General features: G+C 40.3%; 1 protein-coding gene across 1 annotated transcript in view; it reads right to left on the reverse strand.

The window, feature by feature from the left end:
* Window positions 1–16,213, reverse strand: part of KDM4A (lysine (K)-specific demethylase 4A) — a 21,073-nt gene extending 4,860 nt beyond the window's left edge. Inside the window, exons 1-15 of the mRNA XM_010081701.1 lie at window positions 16,152–16,213; window positions 15,632–15,746; window positions 14,591–14,784; window positions 13,175–13,224; window positions 12,602–12,705; window positions 11,423–11,560; window positions 10,278–10,528; window positions 9,324–9,514; window positions 7,673–8,043; window positions 5,828–5,948; window positions 5,038–5,216; window positions 2,579–2,783; window positions 2,211–2,287; window positions 1,420–1,475; window positions 378–486 (exon numbers count right to left, since the gene is read on the reverse strand). Of these exons, the coding sequence (XP_010080003.1) occupies window positions 378–486; window positions 1,420–1,475; window positions 2,211–2,287; window positions 2,579–2,783; window positions 5,038–5,216; window positions 5,828–5,948; window positions 7,673–8,043; window positions 9,324–9,514; window positions 10,278–10,528; window positions 11,423–11,560; window positions 12,602–12,705; window positions 13,175–13,224; window positions 14,591–14,784; window positions 15,632–15,746; window positions 16,152–16,213 (2,223 nt within the window). The remainder of the gene's footprint in view (window positions 1–377; window positions 487–1,419; window positions 1,476–2,210; window positions 2,288–2,578; window positions 2,784–5,037; window positions 5,217–5,827; window positions 5,949–7,672; window positions 8,044–9,323; window positions 9,515–10,277; window positions 10,529–11,422; window positions 11,561–12,601; window positions 12,706–13,174; window positions 13,225–14,590; window positions 14,785–15,631; window positions 15,747–16,151) is intronic.
* Between the last annotated feature and the right edge of the window lie 537 nt (window positions 16,214–16,750).

The following is a 16,750-nucleotide window of genomic DNA, read 5'->3' on the forward strand; positions in this document are numbered from 1 at the left end:
ATTCACCCCTCATACAAATGTCTCACATATCCTGAAGCATCTCAGTGCTCAACAGCGTCAGTAAAGCAAGTCAAATACTAGGGATTAGAACAACAACAAACAAAGCAAACGGTCACCATTACACCACTCTATAAAGGTCATTTGCCACATACTGAAAACTGTGCTCCCCTTGCTGGCTCCTCATCTGTATAAGCAAGGTTTGAAAAAATGTCAAGGGAGCCAACTGCCATTTTCCATACAAAGAACAGAGTAGATTGAATTCTTCAGTCTGGAGAGGACATGACTTAGGCTGGGAGGGATAAGCAAAATTTCCCAGATCCTGAATGGACTGGAGAGACACTTTGAATCCTCACCAGTGAAGCACTGGGGATTCTTACCAGTCTGAAACGTTGCAGGGGTATTTTGCCAACATCTACAGGACTCCGCTCTGCAATGTTCACAAATTTTGCCTCCAGTACAGCTACAGCACACATCACATGAACCCACCTGTCAGGACAGAAGAGAGGAAAAAAATTAATATGCATTAGGCTGACAGAGAATGCTTGGGAGTTTAAGTAAATATGATTCTGTTGAAATTTGCCATGATAAATAGTCTTTGAGAACTGGCAGTGTTTTCTTCCTTCCTACTGCTAGTAACAGGGCACACGCGGCAAAACCAAGACTTCTTCGTACTTCCAGTCTACTACTAACAGGCTTAACAGGAGAGCAATTTAGTGTGGCTTGTGCTGGGTGCATACCTGCATTACAAAAATCCACCTGATAGATTTATTCCTTCACAAACCTGTCCCATAGCAACTGCTCAGTCACTACTGGATTACTTTTAAGACTGCAACCAAGAGGTTGAGGCTCCATACAACACCCACAAAATTTTTGGAGGACAAGTTTCAGTCACTCCACGGTGCTACATGGTCTGTCCCACTGTTATTTTGCATCCCACCACATCAAAGGACTCAGGACAACAAGTAGTTGCATGCCGTACACTTGCTGCAGAGGCACCCTGAACTTCAATGTTGTAGTGCTTAAAGGTATGGTTGTCCTGTGTCTCCATCACCACCACACATTACATAGAGAAATCAAAATCCTCTGGGAGAACGTAAAAAGAGATACTATTTCATCAGGAACCTTGTTTTTATGTAGTACATTATACCTCTGCAAATTACACCCCTGCACTATAAAATGCAAAGCAATTAACAGCTGTTATCAACAGATTGAGAGTGAGGCATTACCTGAAGAGATGATGATTGCTGCATGTGAACGCAATGAACACACTTTACCACAGCCCCCCACAGTAACACAAAACGTGAAAGGTGGTGTTGGGCACTCCATTACACCAAACGCAGATGTTGGCTTCATTAGCTTACCCTCAGCTACTTAGGAATTGAGCTTCTCCCTTAACGTCAAAAAAGCTGGAACACTCACTTGTCATCATTGGCTCTCTGCAGCGCTCCTCCTCGTAACGAACACAAACAGCAGTCCTGGCACAAAGAAGAAAGCACAGCTGAAAGAGTGAAGTCCAGAGCGGTACACTTGCTTCAGAACTTCCTCCTCAAAATGCATAATCCAGAGGAAGAAAATGGTTTCACTTTCAGAAGAGAGCTAACTACCCTGTACAGATCAGCCCTTTAGCTCTCAAAAGCTGCTGCCCTTAGGGCAACAAACATAGACTCCAAGTCCATTCAAGACAAGCAGACCTACCACTGAAGAATTGTTCAACTTGTTTGTTACGGGTTCCTTCACAACCACAATACCCTATTATCCTTTGAGGATGTGTAAAAGGATCTGGAACAAACAGCAGCAAATACAACTCACAAGGCTGACCCGTTCTGCTGATCTAGAGCCTATACAGCTTTCTGAGAGAATGCCAGTCCTCTTGCCTTCTTCACATGTGCACACCTCCCTAGTTATTAACAGAAGTTACTTCCTACTTTAGAAACAGTAGCTACCATAAATTAGGGCAGACAACGGAGCTATTCCCACATTCATGCAGAACACCATCTCTATGACTCAAGTGAGCACAGCAGCTCTGCACTAGTTAAAAGGATTATATCACTATGGCTTAAAAGAACCAAAATACAACAGACTGGCTCCTAAACATTCTCTAAATCGCCTTATTTTCACAGTAGAGAATGAAAAAAAACCCAGAACACCATGGAAGTGTAAGTTCCCGATGTACCAGACTCCATCTGTGAGAATCTTATGAGAAACTTTACCTCTTCTAAGGCATTTTCTGTACACCTGGAGCACATCCAGTCTTCTGTGGCCTTGTCAGGGGATACACCATAACAACCTAGAACAGACACACCTCACTTAAGAGCTTACCTAAACTCAGACCTAGTCCCCTAGGGCCCAGAAGTAAAGCAGGAATTAAAATCAACAAGCCTAAGGATGATGCCTTATATTTCAAGTTATCCATGCAACCAACTCTATATTTCAACAGCCAGCACTCAAGTATATACTGTTCAGATAAGAGCTCAACTAGATCTATTTGTATATTAAAGAGACTAGTAGAGGCTTGCTATGACGTACACACTTATTACAGAAAACATTAGAGTTCAGGGTTAAGTCTAGACGCACTCACTTGCATGAACACAGACATGGCAGTTCTTGCAGGTGATGAGTACGCTGGTTCCATCTTCCTCTAAGTAGGGGGTGGAAAGATTGAGGTCAGTGCTGCAGCCAGTTGTAGTAAAGCACATTTCAGGAATCAGGGGTTTGGTTCGGATCTTCCCATCCCCAGCAGCTGGAGTTACTCCAGAGTTTTGACTGTTGCCTCCACACTCTGCCTGTAACAGAAGGATAGGAAATTTAAGTTTTACAAGTAAAACCACCTCACATCATCTTTACTCACACATCATTCCATACATAAATCCAGTTTAAAGAAAGAATGAAGGTGCTGAAAGATTAAGGAGTTAGTAGGTTAGGTGAAAATATAGTTACTTTATAAAATCCTCAGCTACTGCAGCTTCAGAATGAAATAATTTTCTACCCAAATGGCTAAAGTTAAGATGTGAACTACAACCCTCTAGTGTGCAACAAGATACACAAACTGCATCTCTTCTGACAGAGGAGATGGAATCACCAAGCCCTCCTCATGCTCTACTGGCAATACCTCTGCTGCCTCCCCCCATCCCCTAATATAGAGGATCATAACACTGCTATCCATCACTGTACATTTATCTTACCTCAGCATGGGAGGATTGTAATCACACAAATAGATAGCTACTGCAAACCTCATTATTTCTTCCTAGTGTAGTTCTGAACAAGTCTAATGGGCTTCAAAACTAATTTGTTCCTGGGAAATAAGCAGACTAAAAATGCAGTTTCCCAGTTAAAGCTCAGGAGACTTTCAGGCTCATCTTTTGCAATTTATTCATCTAAACCAGTATCAAACCAAACAGCAATTACATGTAAAGTTTACAGAGATATGCTTCCATCCAAGTTACCCTTCTTAACAGCTAAACAGAAATGAATTGTTCTCTTTGAAAAAATGTTTCAAGTTATCCTTTGTATTTCATAAGCCACCACAAAAGTAGCTTGCCTAATCTTTTAAAAATATTATTAACAGAAACTGCAGTAGCAGAACGAAGCTGCACTGCATCTTACAGTGCATCAAAAGGTAGGAAAAAAAGAGTCCAGGTAAGGATCACAGTTGGAACAGAAATTACATGTTTTCAACAAGTCTTGCTTATTCAGATTCTGTAAAACGTACTGACCTCCACTGAACACTGCACATCAAGCAAAAGACTAAATGACTGAGGGAAACCTATAACAAAGCTGAAGAAAATCAGACTTTTCTTTTTTCCAAGCAGCTAGATACTTTTCTTCTTCACAAAGTGAAAGCGAATATTTGTCTGGCATTTTGTGCCAATTTTTTATTTGAATGGGTAAATGAAGCGAGTTCCCAGACTTGCTATAGACTTTCTGAAGTTGGAACAAAGACCCTAACCACAGCTCAAATCTTGGAAGAGTTTCTCCTTCACTGACTGCTGTAGACAGACACTTGAAAACCTGCAGCTAGAGTTTTCTGCTTAATAGCATTTAAAACTCAAAAAAAGAAGCTAACAGAACTTAAACTTCCCTCAAATTATTAATTTCATATGCCGTCAACACTAGTGAAATCCCCATGTACTATGCAGCTTCTATGTAGAATTTCTAGTCCTAAGAAGAACCTACTCTCAGCAAGATGAAACAGAAACTTTGGTCTATGGTTTTCATGGAAATTAGGAACTAAATGCAACATAAACTCTCAAGAAAAATTTGAGGTCTTTACTTCCAAAACTGTGGTGAACATGTGTCTACCGCCACCATCATCATATAGTCATCTCAAATGAATCAAATATGCTTAGCATACCAGAAGGGACAAACTATCCATAAGTTGCAGGTGGAACATGCAATCAGACAGTATTCAAGCTACCCTAAAATTACTTAGCTCAGGCACAGCAAAAAATGCTGTGTGGGATTCCTGCCTAAGCATTTAGCCAACGGGACAAAGAGGTTCTGCAGCTCATCCCAAGCTACGCATTGCTACAGCCACACTTCAGTAAAGCACATTTTCATTTGCCATAGCTACTGTCAATATGGACATACTTCAAGAAAAGACAGCTTTCTATCTATGCCATCCATAAACACAACCCTAAATCATTTTAAGTAAAAGGTTTTTTCCTGGCCAGCTCCCTAAAGACCATGTGCCATGAGTGGACTTCTAAGTGTTTTTTAAAAAATTGTAGAAGTGAAGGTGTCAGTCTGGAAAAGACACACGGGATTTTATCGTCAGCTCCAGCAACATTCATGTTCCATTCTGTGGTTCTGGCAAAAGCCACAGATCACAAAAGCTTCTGCTGAAGAGTAGAGCTGAATCACAGGTGTGCTGCGGTTCACCCAGTTGTGCTCTCCTTCCCAGTTCCTTGGGAAGATTGCAACACTGATACAGCTTTTGTTAACGGGCAATACGCAAACTGACATTTTTAGAACTATGCATCACAGCAGCAACCTACTCAGTCATCTCTATAACAACATTAACAGGCTTGGTTTACGTACCTGATACGTCTGGAAGAGCATACAAACAGCACAGTAAGGAGGCTGCTGAGCCATGGTTCGATTGTACTCTTTTTCGGCCTCAAAATTCGGTGGCCGATTCTGCCACAGCTGGCTAAGCGGCTTGGCCCATGCTTCTGTCTCCTCAGCCTCATCTTCAGGAGTTAGTTGCTCTGATGCCTCTGCCAATGAGAGATCATTAACTCAGCGACTGTGTGTCCTTTTGTAGATAGCCTTCTTGCAAATGAAACTAGATAAGGCAAGAAGTTGTGAATGGAGATGACAGAAGGATGCCAGAAATCAAATTTACAGAAGAGTGATGGGAGTTAGTACCTTGGGCTCCTTTTTAAGAAGCTTCTATGAATCAAGCAACTGTGCAGACACGAGTGAGGCTTATTGGGTGAGAACAGCACCAGCTCCCAGTTACGTCAAGACTAAGGCTGTCAGCCAAGGAATCTGGGGTTTGGTTTTTTTAAAATCATGAATATTTGCATCAATTTCTGGAATGCTCTAAGGCAGATGCAATTATGCAACAGTCTCTGGTACTGGTTTAATCTTCATTTCAGAGTTGTGACTTTCCAGAGAATGGAACAGGAAAGAAAGAAGACACCATTTAAGACAAAAGTTTAATGATGCAAGCACCAAAAAAATGGTCTAAGCACCTCGTTCAGGATGCAGAGGTGTAACCCTGCTGACTCCTCTTTATTGACAGTTACTTATGGGAATATCCCAAACTGTCCACAGAAGCTGAGACCCTCTCTACAGTTTCCTAAAGAGCACAAGGCTTACTTACCATCATCACTAATGCAGTCCTTAACCAAGAGTGGGTGATGGCGTGGGAGCTTGCTCAATGGCTGGCGACGACCCTTGGACTTCTTACTCTCCTTCATTGATCTTATGTACTCCTTTGCTACCTGGACAAGGACAAGCAATTCAGCAGACAATTAGCATGTGTCCTTTTGACATTATTTTAAAATGAATTTATTTTGTACTTAAACCTCCAAAAAATACACATCCTTCCATGATTTTATTTGTAACAAACTAACTTCAGCTCTACACTAGCTAAGTTTTTGAAAGAACTGCTTGCAGCACTTTTGCTAGGGAAAATCAGATAGAGCTGTAGTAGCTCAGGTGAGTCATTAGAATGCAGACTTTTCACAGGTCCTAGCATAGCCTTCATGCAGGTCTGTTTATGTAAGAATCGTGTAAAAGACAGACACAAAGAAAGACAAGTTGAATAGTTCAGCTTAGACAGCCCACATATTCTAGAGAAATCCTCAGTTTGTATGCCAACTTAAAAATTCCAAATTTAGAAAATAATAATTAAAAAAAAATAGAGAGTACATTGGCATCTCAAACTACCAGGCTTATTTTAAATGAAGGGAACTTTCACCCTCTCTGCTTACTACTTGCATTGATGTCGTGCTAGACGGACTTGAAGAAGGCAAATACAACAACAGTTATTTCCTCTTCCCTTAGCCTTATGCAAAAAAAAGTGACACTGACAAAATTATCACTAACCTGACAAGCAAGGCAATAAAGGCAATGATTTTAAGAGCCCAGGAAGTCTCTCAGTAGATAAGACGACCTCCCCTTTTTTTAAAATCTGTTATTCCTCTAAGAGCAGAAGCAAATATTAAATGCATCTTACATCTTTTAAAATCTCTTCTTTTCACAAAAGAAGCCAGAAGAGAGCATAACAATCATTATCTCTGATCTTCTACATAGATTTGGATACAAGACTTCTAAGAAACAGAAACACTTTTATTCAAATGGAAATTAGCATTCCAAGTTACCATCTGATGGATTATTTGTTTTGAAATACACCATACTGGGGAAAACAATCTACATTCAAAATTTCACTTTTCCATTTATGGAGTATGCAATGGAGACATCAGTATCAGCAACAGAATTTCTTTAGTTTAAATACCCATGAGAACTCTTTGTCAGTTTCAGCTTAATTATCAACAGATTCACCCACTGGTTGTTCTGCTTCTGTAACTCCTGAATTTCAAAGACATTATCATTATTGGTCTCCCCCCCCTAAACATAAAGAGGGAAACAAAATAATTTGAAAAGACACCCCCAGGTAAGATTTTAACTACTGTAGCCTTCTCTTGGGTTGTCCAATAAAACATTCATTGTCAGTTCTTAAACACTCACGATTTACATTCTTCCAAACAATAATTTTTGTTCCATCATTTCTTTTTTTAAAAGGGGGACACAGAGGTACACCTGCATGCAATTTTATATTTAAAAAAACCCTCAAACACATGAATGTGTTTGTAATGAAGGCTGCACTGAACTAAATTCATTTTAAGTACCAACAGGTGTCTCTTGCTATAAAAATACATGAATCAGCCTGTAACACTACCATGTCAAAACCATCATGCTACCTTTTCCCTTAAAAAAATTAAATAATTTAGAGAAGTTCTCAAAACAAGGGATCTCCTTGTTTTCTAGAAGTATAAGAATTCAATTTAACTCGTTTGTTTAACAAAATCCATAGGTACTAAAATAACAACTAGGCAACCTGTTAAGCAAACGCCAATGGAACAAAAACGTAATCTGCACAGATTTTGTCACAGGAAATCCATGACCACATAATACAGCCCTTAAGTACTCTTGCCATCCATACCTCTGCCAGTTCTTGTTCATTCACACTGGCGGTGGCACTGGCTTTCTTTCCTGAAGTCTGTTCATTGTCAGATCCACTGGCATCCCCTTTAGCATAGCTATGGACTGTAAGCACCCCAGCTGGCCCAGGAAGAGTTCTTTTTGATGACAGATCGGTCAATTCAGTTTCTGAAGAACCAGAGTATGCAGGCGAGCTGGGCTGAACGCTGGAAGTTGCCCCCTGCTTCGAAGTTGACAAAACTGAAGTGGAATTTGATGCATGTGAAATGGACAGATCCAATACAGCTGCTTCTTGCTCCTCTTCTTCTTCTTCTTCCTCTTCCTCAAGCTTCACTGTTTTCAGACCTTCAGATTTGGCTGAGTTTACACGATCTAGAAGAAAGGATATACTAACTTCTTCTAAAGCCTGGGCAGCAGAGAGAACATTTGTGCAACCAGCTGCACAAAGCCAAAGAGGAAAGCAAACTACAACACACAAAAAAGTGACATTAAGTCATGTAAAGAGTAGATAATTAATTCAAACACCTACAAAATCATGGGTGGCTTACAGAAAGACAGAATAAAAGCATCTACTCATTGCCTCTTCCAATACAAGAACTAGGGTATATAAAACAAAACCAGCAAAGAGTGAATTCAAAATAAACAAAAACCAGAGATGATCCTTTATACAGTGTAGCTAAACAGCCCAACTCCTGGCCACATGATGCTGTGGGTAAGAGGTTACAAGGGTTCATGGGAGACTTAGCAGAAGAAAAATAAAAACCCACAAACCCAGAGAAGATTATTAAAAGCAAGCTGCAAAGGGCTGGAAAACAGAATACTACAGGGAGACATCACATTATGCTTGCCCTTTTCTTATATTGTTCCATAGGCCCCCTGCACTTCCCTTAAGAACAAAGATAACTGACCCATTACAAGCCATGTTAATTTTCCTCCAGCCTACTTATTGCAAAACTACAAACAAAACATCTATAAAGCACACCAGATCAACACTACCAGGAAGTGTGCATATGTTTTACTAAGTAATTTCTATAAACAGGTCACATTACACAACAGGGATAGAGGACCTTAAACTACTGAGCCACCCAATACATTTCTGTATGTAGGTAGGCAAAATAAAAGAAGCTAGAAACACCAATTTCTTAAGCAAGTCTCATGCAATACTTCCTGTTCCCTGTAATTCAGCTGAAAGGCAACATCCCCATGACCTACCTAGTCAGTCATTGAAGCACCTACAGGATGGCTGCCTACATCTTCCCTCTCCTTCAACATTTTTAAAAATATAATTCACTGGGAAGTTATCCACAGATAGGTCACAAAAGCTAACAATCCAAGCCGTGATTATTTCATTTACTCAAAACAGTGGCAGAAGCGTCAGACCAAATTTAACTAAACAGCACAACATACATTTTTTCTAGATGCACTCTTTTGTCTTGAAAAAACAAATGGTAACATCTCAAGTCTTGTGGCAGTAAATTTCTGAAGTGCTTCCCATTGGTCTGACAAACGAGTATCTGCTTTTTTGGACACGACAACATTCTACTGACTAGCATCATACGAAAGCGTGCCCCAGATTCAGTGCCAGCAGCTTCTTTCCCCGTAGAATAATAACCTGTTGCCTTGTACCAGGATGAAGTTTGACACACAGTTACCTGGAAGCTTGAGCCCTTGTTCACCTTGCTGCACAAGTTCACTTGTAGGTCTCTCACGAGGTTCTGCCACACCTGCTTCACACTGCGTGGAGCTCAACTCCTCCTTGGGGAAGGCCTCGCTCTCACTCACCTCCTGAGGCACTTCCAGGCAGACCCTGTGCCTTTTCGTTCCTATGCGATGCTTGGGGATGCTGCAGAAGACAAATCCGTATGTCAGGTTACCAAACACGTAAGCATGTTGAATTTCTGTCTGGATGCACAAAATACAGCCTGGGTTATATCAGTGTTTATGAGACAGTATCTGGCAAGCCAAATAGTTTCAAAATTATTCTGAAGTGTTTTGCCTTTACAGAATCAGTCAGTAATCCTTAGGGATGACGCTTCAGCATCTGTTAATCATGTATTAGGCAGCTAGGTGCTAGTCAGGCATTCTTTACCTTAAACAAAAAACTCCAAACAAAACCAAAACAACAACAAAAATACCACCAAAGACAGCTTTAGAACAGTAGCTGACACTGGCTGGAAAAGATCTAACTGCAAAACGCAAGGTGATCAGCCTGTCCACCTTCAGCAACCATGAAGAGCACACTGATGTTGGAGCTTGCAGTACTAACAGTACCAGAATTTCTACTACCAAGTAATGTCCCATGACCCCAATACACCCTCTTTCTTCTGGTCTCCCAGTGTATGGTGGACATTTCCAGTCCAGGCTTTGGATGTCTGTCCAAAGGTTAAGAACTACCTTCCAAGCTGGTACATTTTCTGTCTACCTCAGACCACCACCAATGCGGACTGAACCAGTAAAAAAAATTAAGAGTAAACCCTATTCCCAAGAAAACAGACTACTGCTAACTCAGACTGCTGCTGCCCTATTAGAATGGCAAACATGCCATTGCAGCTGGGTCCAATTTCTAATAATCCAACAGAAAAGCAGAGAACTATAAAAAGCATTACCTTTTTGTCTCATCCTCATCCACCTCCTCTTTACATGTCTCTCCCGTATCCATTTCCTCAGCATACTGTTTCCCATTTTTGACTTTTTGCATGAGATCCCCTTTAAGGAACTCCGCCGCCTCTGGGGTTGGAAGAGCATGGTCAATGACAGTCACATCCTTCCCGGCTTTCCAAAGCTTGTAACGATCTGGCTGATACTTCCTCACAAACACATCCATGGAGATCTTCACCATGTCCTTCCGACATGAGCACTGAAGTCACAAAAAAAAAATTCAAGTAAGGCCACATACTAAACAATTTTAATCTGCATTCCTATATTACTTTGCTCTCAGGAGCTTAAGTGAAGAAAAAAAATCCCAGTTAGATATAATTGAGCCTCAGAACTCTCAAGACTCTTCCCCAGGAAACCAAAAGGGAACATATTAAGTTATTAAAAACTAGTCAGAATAGCCAGCAAAACTGACAAAACAGAAACAAAGCTTACCAGCCTATTTACAGTTACTGGTAGAACCTGACTGTTTCAAAATGAGCTCATAGAAAAACAGGCATCAAAACACCAGAGACTATAAGGAGGAAGCTGGAGCAGTACAAACTCTGGGCCTACCCAAAGCAGCAGAGGTTCCCCTTCTCTGGGTGTGGTTACAACTAGTGCTTCAAAGTATTCACTTTAGTGTAACTTCTGAAAACACAACCCATGTTTATAAGGCACCTCTACTCTAATGTTAACACTATCCAATCTAAAGTTTCAGCCAAGATACTTATTTTGGTAAGTGACTTTAAGTTACCAAAGTCCTACTTCCAGGCTAAACAGTCAATAAATGATGGTTAAAATATAAGACAAAATACTGATGAGTCCTGACCACCAAGCACACCCCTTCATCCTTGCAAAGACAACCAGTCCCCTGCTTTTCTTTGAAGACTCACTTGATCTACACAAAGTTAAAACATGTTATATGCTATCCATAGTTGAAACAAGGACATGAAACAGGAGGCTGACTGCACATTGTTACTGTGTCAGAAAGCAAACATCACATCTTAAATGGACAAAGCACTGAACTCACTCCCCTAGAACAAACATTGGGGGCTTAAGGAGCAGCAGAGCATTAGGTTATTTGTATGCAATAAGATGGTAACAGACCACTTACCAGTACAGACTGCTTCCCGTACTCAATCCACCGAAGAGTAGCGAAGTTGGTAGATTCAGCACAGTTAAAGCCATGATTAAAGCCAGCATGATAGCTGTAAGGAAAGGTTATCATGAACTCTCCAGCCTCCTGTGTCACCTACAAGACAATTGAGACACCACATTGTTATTCAGAACTTAAGAGTCGACTTGGTGAATCTGAATAAAAGGACTTCCTGTACCCCTCGTGCAGCATATCTGAAACAGACAGGGGTGGAGTAACTTGCTACAATGACTTGATACTCATCTTCGCTGTTCTCCTACTTATGTTGAGTATCTGTTTACTCGAAAACAACACCCTACAGTTTTTACTAAAATACAACACAACTGGTCAAAATACCACAGAAGTGGTTACACATATGAAATACTCCATGACAAGGTATCTGAATGTCATAAAGATACTAATCTGTATCAGCTACAGGTTTGGCCAAACAGTATATAGCACCAAGTAAAATTTCTGTCCACACACAACTTGGAAATTTACTACTGTTTTCTTTTGCTGTTCCTATTCAAGTACAACTCTCAACCAGCCTTCCACTGCTGCCCTTTAGCATTTCCCCACTCTCTAACAAAGGTTCATGACAACAAAACCCTTCAGATGCCCATGCAATGTGACACTACTTCTGAACAAGGACTCAAAGACTACGTCTTCAGTGTGTGTGTGCGCAGGGAGGGGAGGTGACAGGTTATCACCTGAGAAAGTAAGGAAGTCTATAAAGTAATTAATGTAATAAAAAAAAATCAATATGGAACAAGCCATATTTTCTATTGTCAAAGCAGATCGCAACAAATGAAATTAGCAGGGACAAGTCTGAAACAAAAAAAGAACAATGTCTCTTCACGGAATAACACAGCTGACCAGTGAAGTTAATCTAAAACAGGATGTTGTGTATAGTTTTAAGTTAATTAAAAAAATTACAGAAGACAGAGCCTTGTTTTTAATAGTTCCCGAGAGATTTTTCTGTCTCAAACTCTTTCAGACCCCAACTGCCAGACAGATGAAGGCACAGTGGGAAAGGATTGCCTTATAGCCTCCCTGTTCCCGTTTTCCTCTCTGAACATCTGCTATTGGCTGCTGTTAGAGATGAGGTAGGGCATGAACCTCAACTGAGCCAGTATAACCGTGATTACTTTTCTACACCTTATCAAATGGGATGCCATATTTCTTCAGAATTGATGGAGAGATAAGGGTCATCTTGTGACGCAGGAAAGCTTCACAGCTTTGGGCACTTCCTGGAAAGAAACCTGTTTAAAATAAAGACAAGAAAAGACATTACTGCTCTGCTGTGAACTAAATTAAGTTTTCAGTAATTGTAAAGAAAAGTTACTGTCTAAACAGGACTCTTCCCTAGGCCTAAAAGTATAGACCACCTTATTTGAAGTTTGAAAGGGCTTAAGACATCACACATAGAAGGATCTTCCCTTAGGTATAACCTTCCAGTTCTAATAATCAGTAGTTAAGGATTTTCCCATTAAAGGTTAGACAGACCACAACTGCATTATTTGTAATGTGACATTTCTCGTGTGTATACTATAAATACACACTCAGAAGTAATATAATCTATATTCTAAAAGGCAAATTATCAGTTTAATCATGCCAGTCTGTGCTCCCATAAACGTTACAGGCATGTCATACTCTGAAAGAGCTGAAACCCGTTGTGGCTGTCCATTCCACCTTCTGCAAAAGCAGGACATAAAAGAATTGTTCAATTACCTTTTGCAAGTCTCTCCAGTCTCTTCCCATGCTCTGGAGGGATAGAATACCTGCAGTCATAAGAACAAGTCAGTTAAGTTCAAGTGACATGACGAAATCTCAAAGTCTGACTAGAAATCACAAACGGGCATCAAGGCATGAACTACTTAAAAAAAAAAACCCTCCATTTCTACACTGTCTCTTTCAAAGTTTGATGATATAAAGCTGAAAACATTTATCAAGGACTTTTACCTCTCTATCACAAGAAAAATCAAGAGCCAAAAGCTGACCACCTCCTCCACTTACTTTTGCTTAAGCAGTCAAAGAACTGAAAAGTCTGATGTATTCAATTAGCAGATCTGCGCAGCAAAACACGAATTGCAAGAAAGGGAAGAGCACTTCTTGACGTGTCTCAGTTCACAGCCACATCCCTAACATACACAACTCGCGGCATGCTCTTTAGAGTTACATCTCTCTACCCCTCTCTCTCTCTCTCTCCATACACACCTTTTCTTCAGCTCCACAAAACTCCTATTTGGTTTGACTACAGTAAATAAAATGACCTACTGAGCTTGCTCTTGCTCTGGAGTGCTATATTCTTCATGGAGTTCCTTGTTAAACAAATCAGACTAAGGTATTAGTAAAGTTAACTTCTTCCACGTACTAATGTAAAAGAAGAAACGGCCAAAAGGTTTATCTGACTGAACAATTGTTTTCTGTTCCCATGTTATTGCCACTGCATGGGGTTGTTCACTGGTCACATGGCACTAGCTATTATTTTGGACTTCAAAGTTGTATTAAAAAGCAGCCAAAAAAACTAGTTTCCAACAAAACTGTCATGGAAACAATTGTTGAAGTTGCTTAAGAAATTTATTTGTGAACAGAAGGGAATTATTCACTCTTAAAATGCAACCCATGCTACAGAAAAATTTGGGAGCCTCCCCTAAAAACACTCATGAAAGCTAAGATGCTGGACAAACCACTCAGCAAGATCCACTAGCCTGTTCTTCAGATCAATGAGAAATAGCTACAACCCAAAGTCTGGTAAAAATTGCCTGTTCCCCTAGTGCCTGTGTGACAACAGGCGTATTACCTCTGCATGGTCATTTTACAGTCTCAGGAAATCATAAGCAAGTTTTCCAAATTCTGGCCCTATTGCAGCAGAGTGCGTCCACCTTACATTGTAACTCTGAAGAACTCTTTACATCAGAACTGCAAATGGACTTTCTAGAAGGCAACCAAACAAATGCTACTGAGGACATGCACTGCTTTGCAGCTCCTCACAGGTTTCTAGCGTTCTTGTCATCAGATACGACTGCAGTGCAAGACTGAAAGGATGACAATTCCTTTAGTCAAGTCTCACAACTTCATTACTTTGACTACAATATTTTACGGTATTCTTTTTCTACATTTATAAGCTTCCCTAGAAAAACTTACCATGACTTGGGTTCCCCAAAATGCAAGTAATTAATACTGTAGAGATCCATATCCTCAGTATGCCAAGCAAAGGAAGTTTTCCACATGCCAAAATACAGGTAAGGAGTATTCACTCCCTCAATGGTTATGCCGCTTTCATTCTCCACAATATCCAGGATCGTGTTCAATCTGCCAATATTCCAGGCATCTACATGCTGCAAAACACAAACCTCGTATTAAACAAGCATTATGAAGAACAGAACTACACAACTAAGGTAACAGTTGCAAAAGTTATCAGACATTTGTGAAACAGCACATCAAGACAAATCGTCTACTAACACAGCTCAAACCACGAGCTAGGTTACCTAAAACAAGTTTTGCCTGGTGTTAGCTTGGGTACTGATTGTTTACTAGCCACCTTTATGGAGAAAAAAAAGTTATCAGCAAACATAATAATTAGGAAGGAGGAATAATCATGAAGCTACAGACTTCACAGGGCAGAGAACAATACTGCAAGCTTGAGCTGATGTCTAAACCCTCTTGAACAGAAACACTTTTCATTCTAAACATATTTTAAAAGAGTAAATCATTATAATTTAGGAGACTAGCAAGCAGAAACGCATCCTCTTTGAATGTTTATCATCCCAACACATAACTGCTACAGAGCTGCTTCAGAAAAATACACGCACTAGTGGATACCAAAGCAGTGTGTGTTCGCTGATCAATGCTTGAACTCTCATATGCCTTTCAGGACAAAACACCATAAAAGCAACACTTATGAAACAGCAGTTTTTACCTTCTTGAACTATACTGTGTTACAGAGAAGCACTAACAGAGGTCCCTTAGAATGTTACCTCTATTAGCCTTCTTTAAATATCTGGGTTAAATGGAGAGGATATTATAAACATGTTTTATTTTGTTCCTGCCTACTCCAGAAGCTGGAACTCTGCTAAGACTACCCTTAACTCTTTCTGGAAGCTAAGAGTCAAATGCTACGTTAGTATTCATGGAATGCAATATGCAGGGATAACTGTTACCTGAAAACCAAAACAGTTTTCTTACCTTGTCATAAAGTGTGCCATTAACGTCAGCACCATAGATTGGGGCATTGAATGTAAGGTTCTTCCAGTATTTTCGTTCAAGGTCTTCAAAGTCTGTGTAGCGGGGTGTGCAGTACCTGAAAAAACAACAAAAATACTAAAGACTTTGCAGCCTGATACTTGACAAGTCTAAACCACTGTTCTCCACCACTGAAATAACTGAAAGCTACAATAAAAATATCTAATGCATGTTATCAGCCAGACCCCTACCGCTCAGAACAGCAATGAGAGCAGCCACAGCTCTGTTCCCATGAGACTTGGGAACAAAGGATCAGGAAGAAAATTACTTTCCCTGTTTCTCAGTTTACTTTCATTTTTGCTTTGTGTACTTCTCTCAGGTCAGAACAATTTCACTTTCTATTTCTTGCAACTTTGCAAGGAAGGATATAATCAAAACCAGAAATGATACAAAGAACAACCTGAAGAACAAGAAAACCAAAGTTTTCTGCCACTGTAAAAGCAACAAACATTTCCAGACTCACCTGCTAGTAAATTGGTCAAGCATGCTCAGTTTACCAACAAAATATCTGTGCTTGATGTCCATTCCCTGCTAACTATATACTGGCCTCTTTATGCAGCACTGGGGGATCAAATTTACACTTATTTCATGTGTGTGTATAAACATATACATTCCAGAAAATGACATATATAGCAAAGAGTAATTTTCATTAAATTATTCCATTAAGAGAAACAGAATCCTAAGACATCTGATGCACATTGCTCTTGCAAGATAAAATAAGCTTCAGTGGATCGACTGCAGCCGGCCATTCCAATGTAATTTCCAAACAGATCTTTCAAAGGCTGTTTTGCTTAAACTCCTTTTAAAATGATCTTTTCTCTTTCCCCTTTTTCACCTTTAGAACATTTCTTTCTCTACTACTCCACTCAATAAAAATTCTGATGCTGTAGCTAGTGGGGACAAACGGACAGGAGACCGTAGCAGAAATAAAAAAGTTCTGCCGGCATTACACAGTCTCCTGCCAAGTGACACCTGCGACAAGGCTCTCGGTCACCCAGCCCAAGCACACCTCCTCTGCCCAGGGCGCGCCTCTCACACCCCGGACCGGCCCCGTGTGACCGG

The sequence above is a fragment of the Pterocles gutturalis genome, unplaced genomic scaffold (assembly GCF_000699245.1).
Source record: "Pterocles gutturalis isolate BGI_N339 unplaced genomic scaffold, ASM69924v1 scaffold44994, whole genome shotgun sequence".
In the NCBI taxonomy this organism is placed as follows: domain Eukaryota; kingdom Metazoa; phylum Chordata; class Aves; order Pterocliformes; family Pteroclidae; genus Pterocles; species Pterocles gutturalis.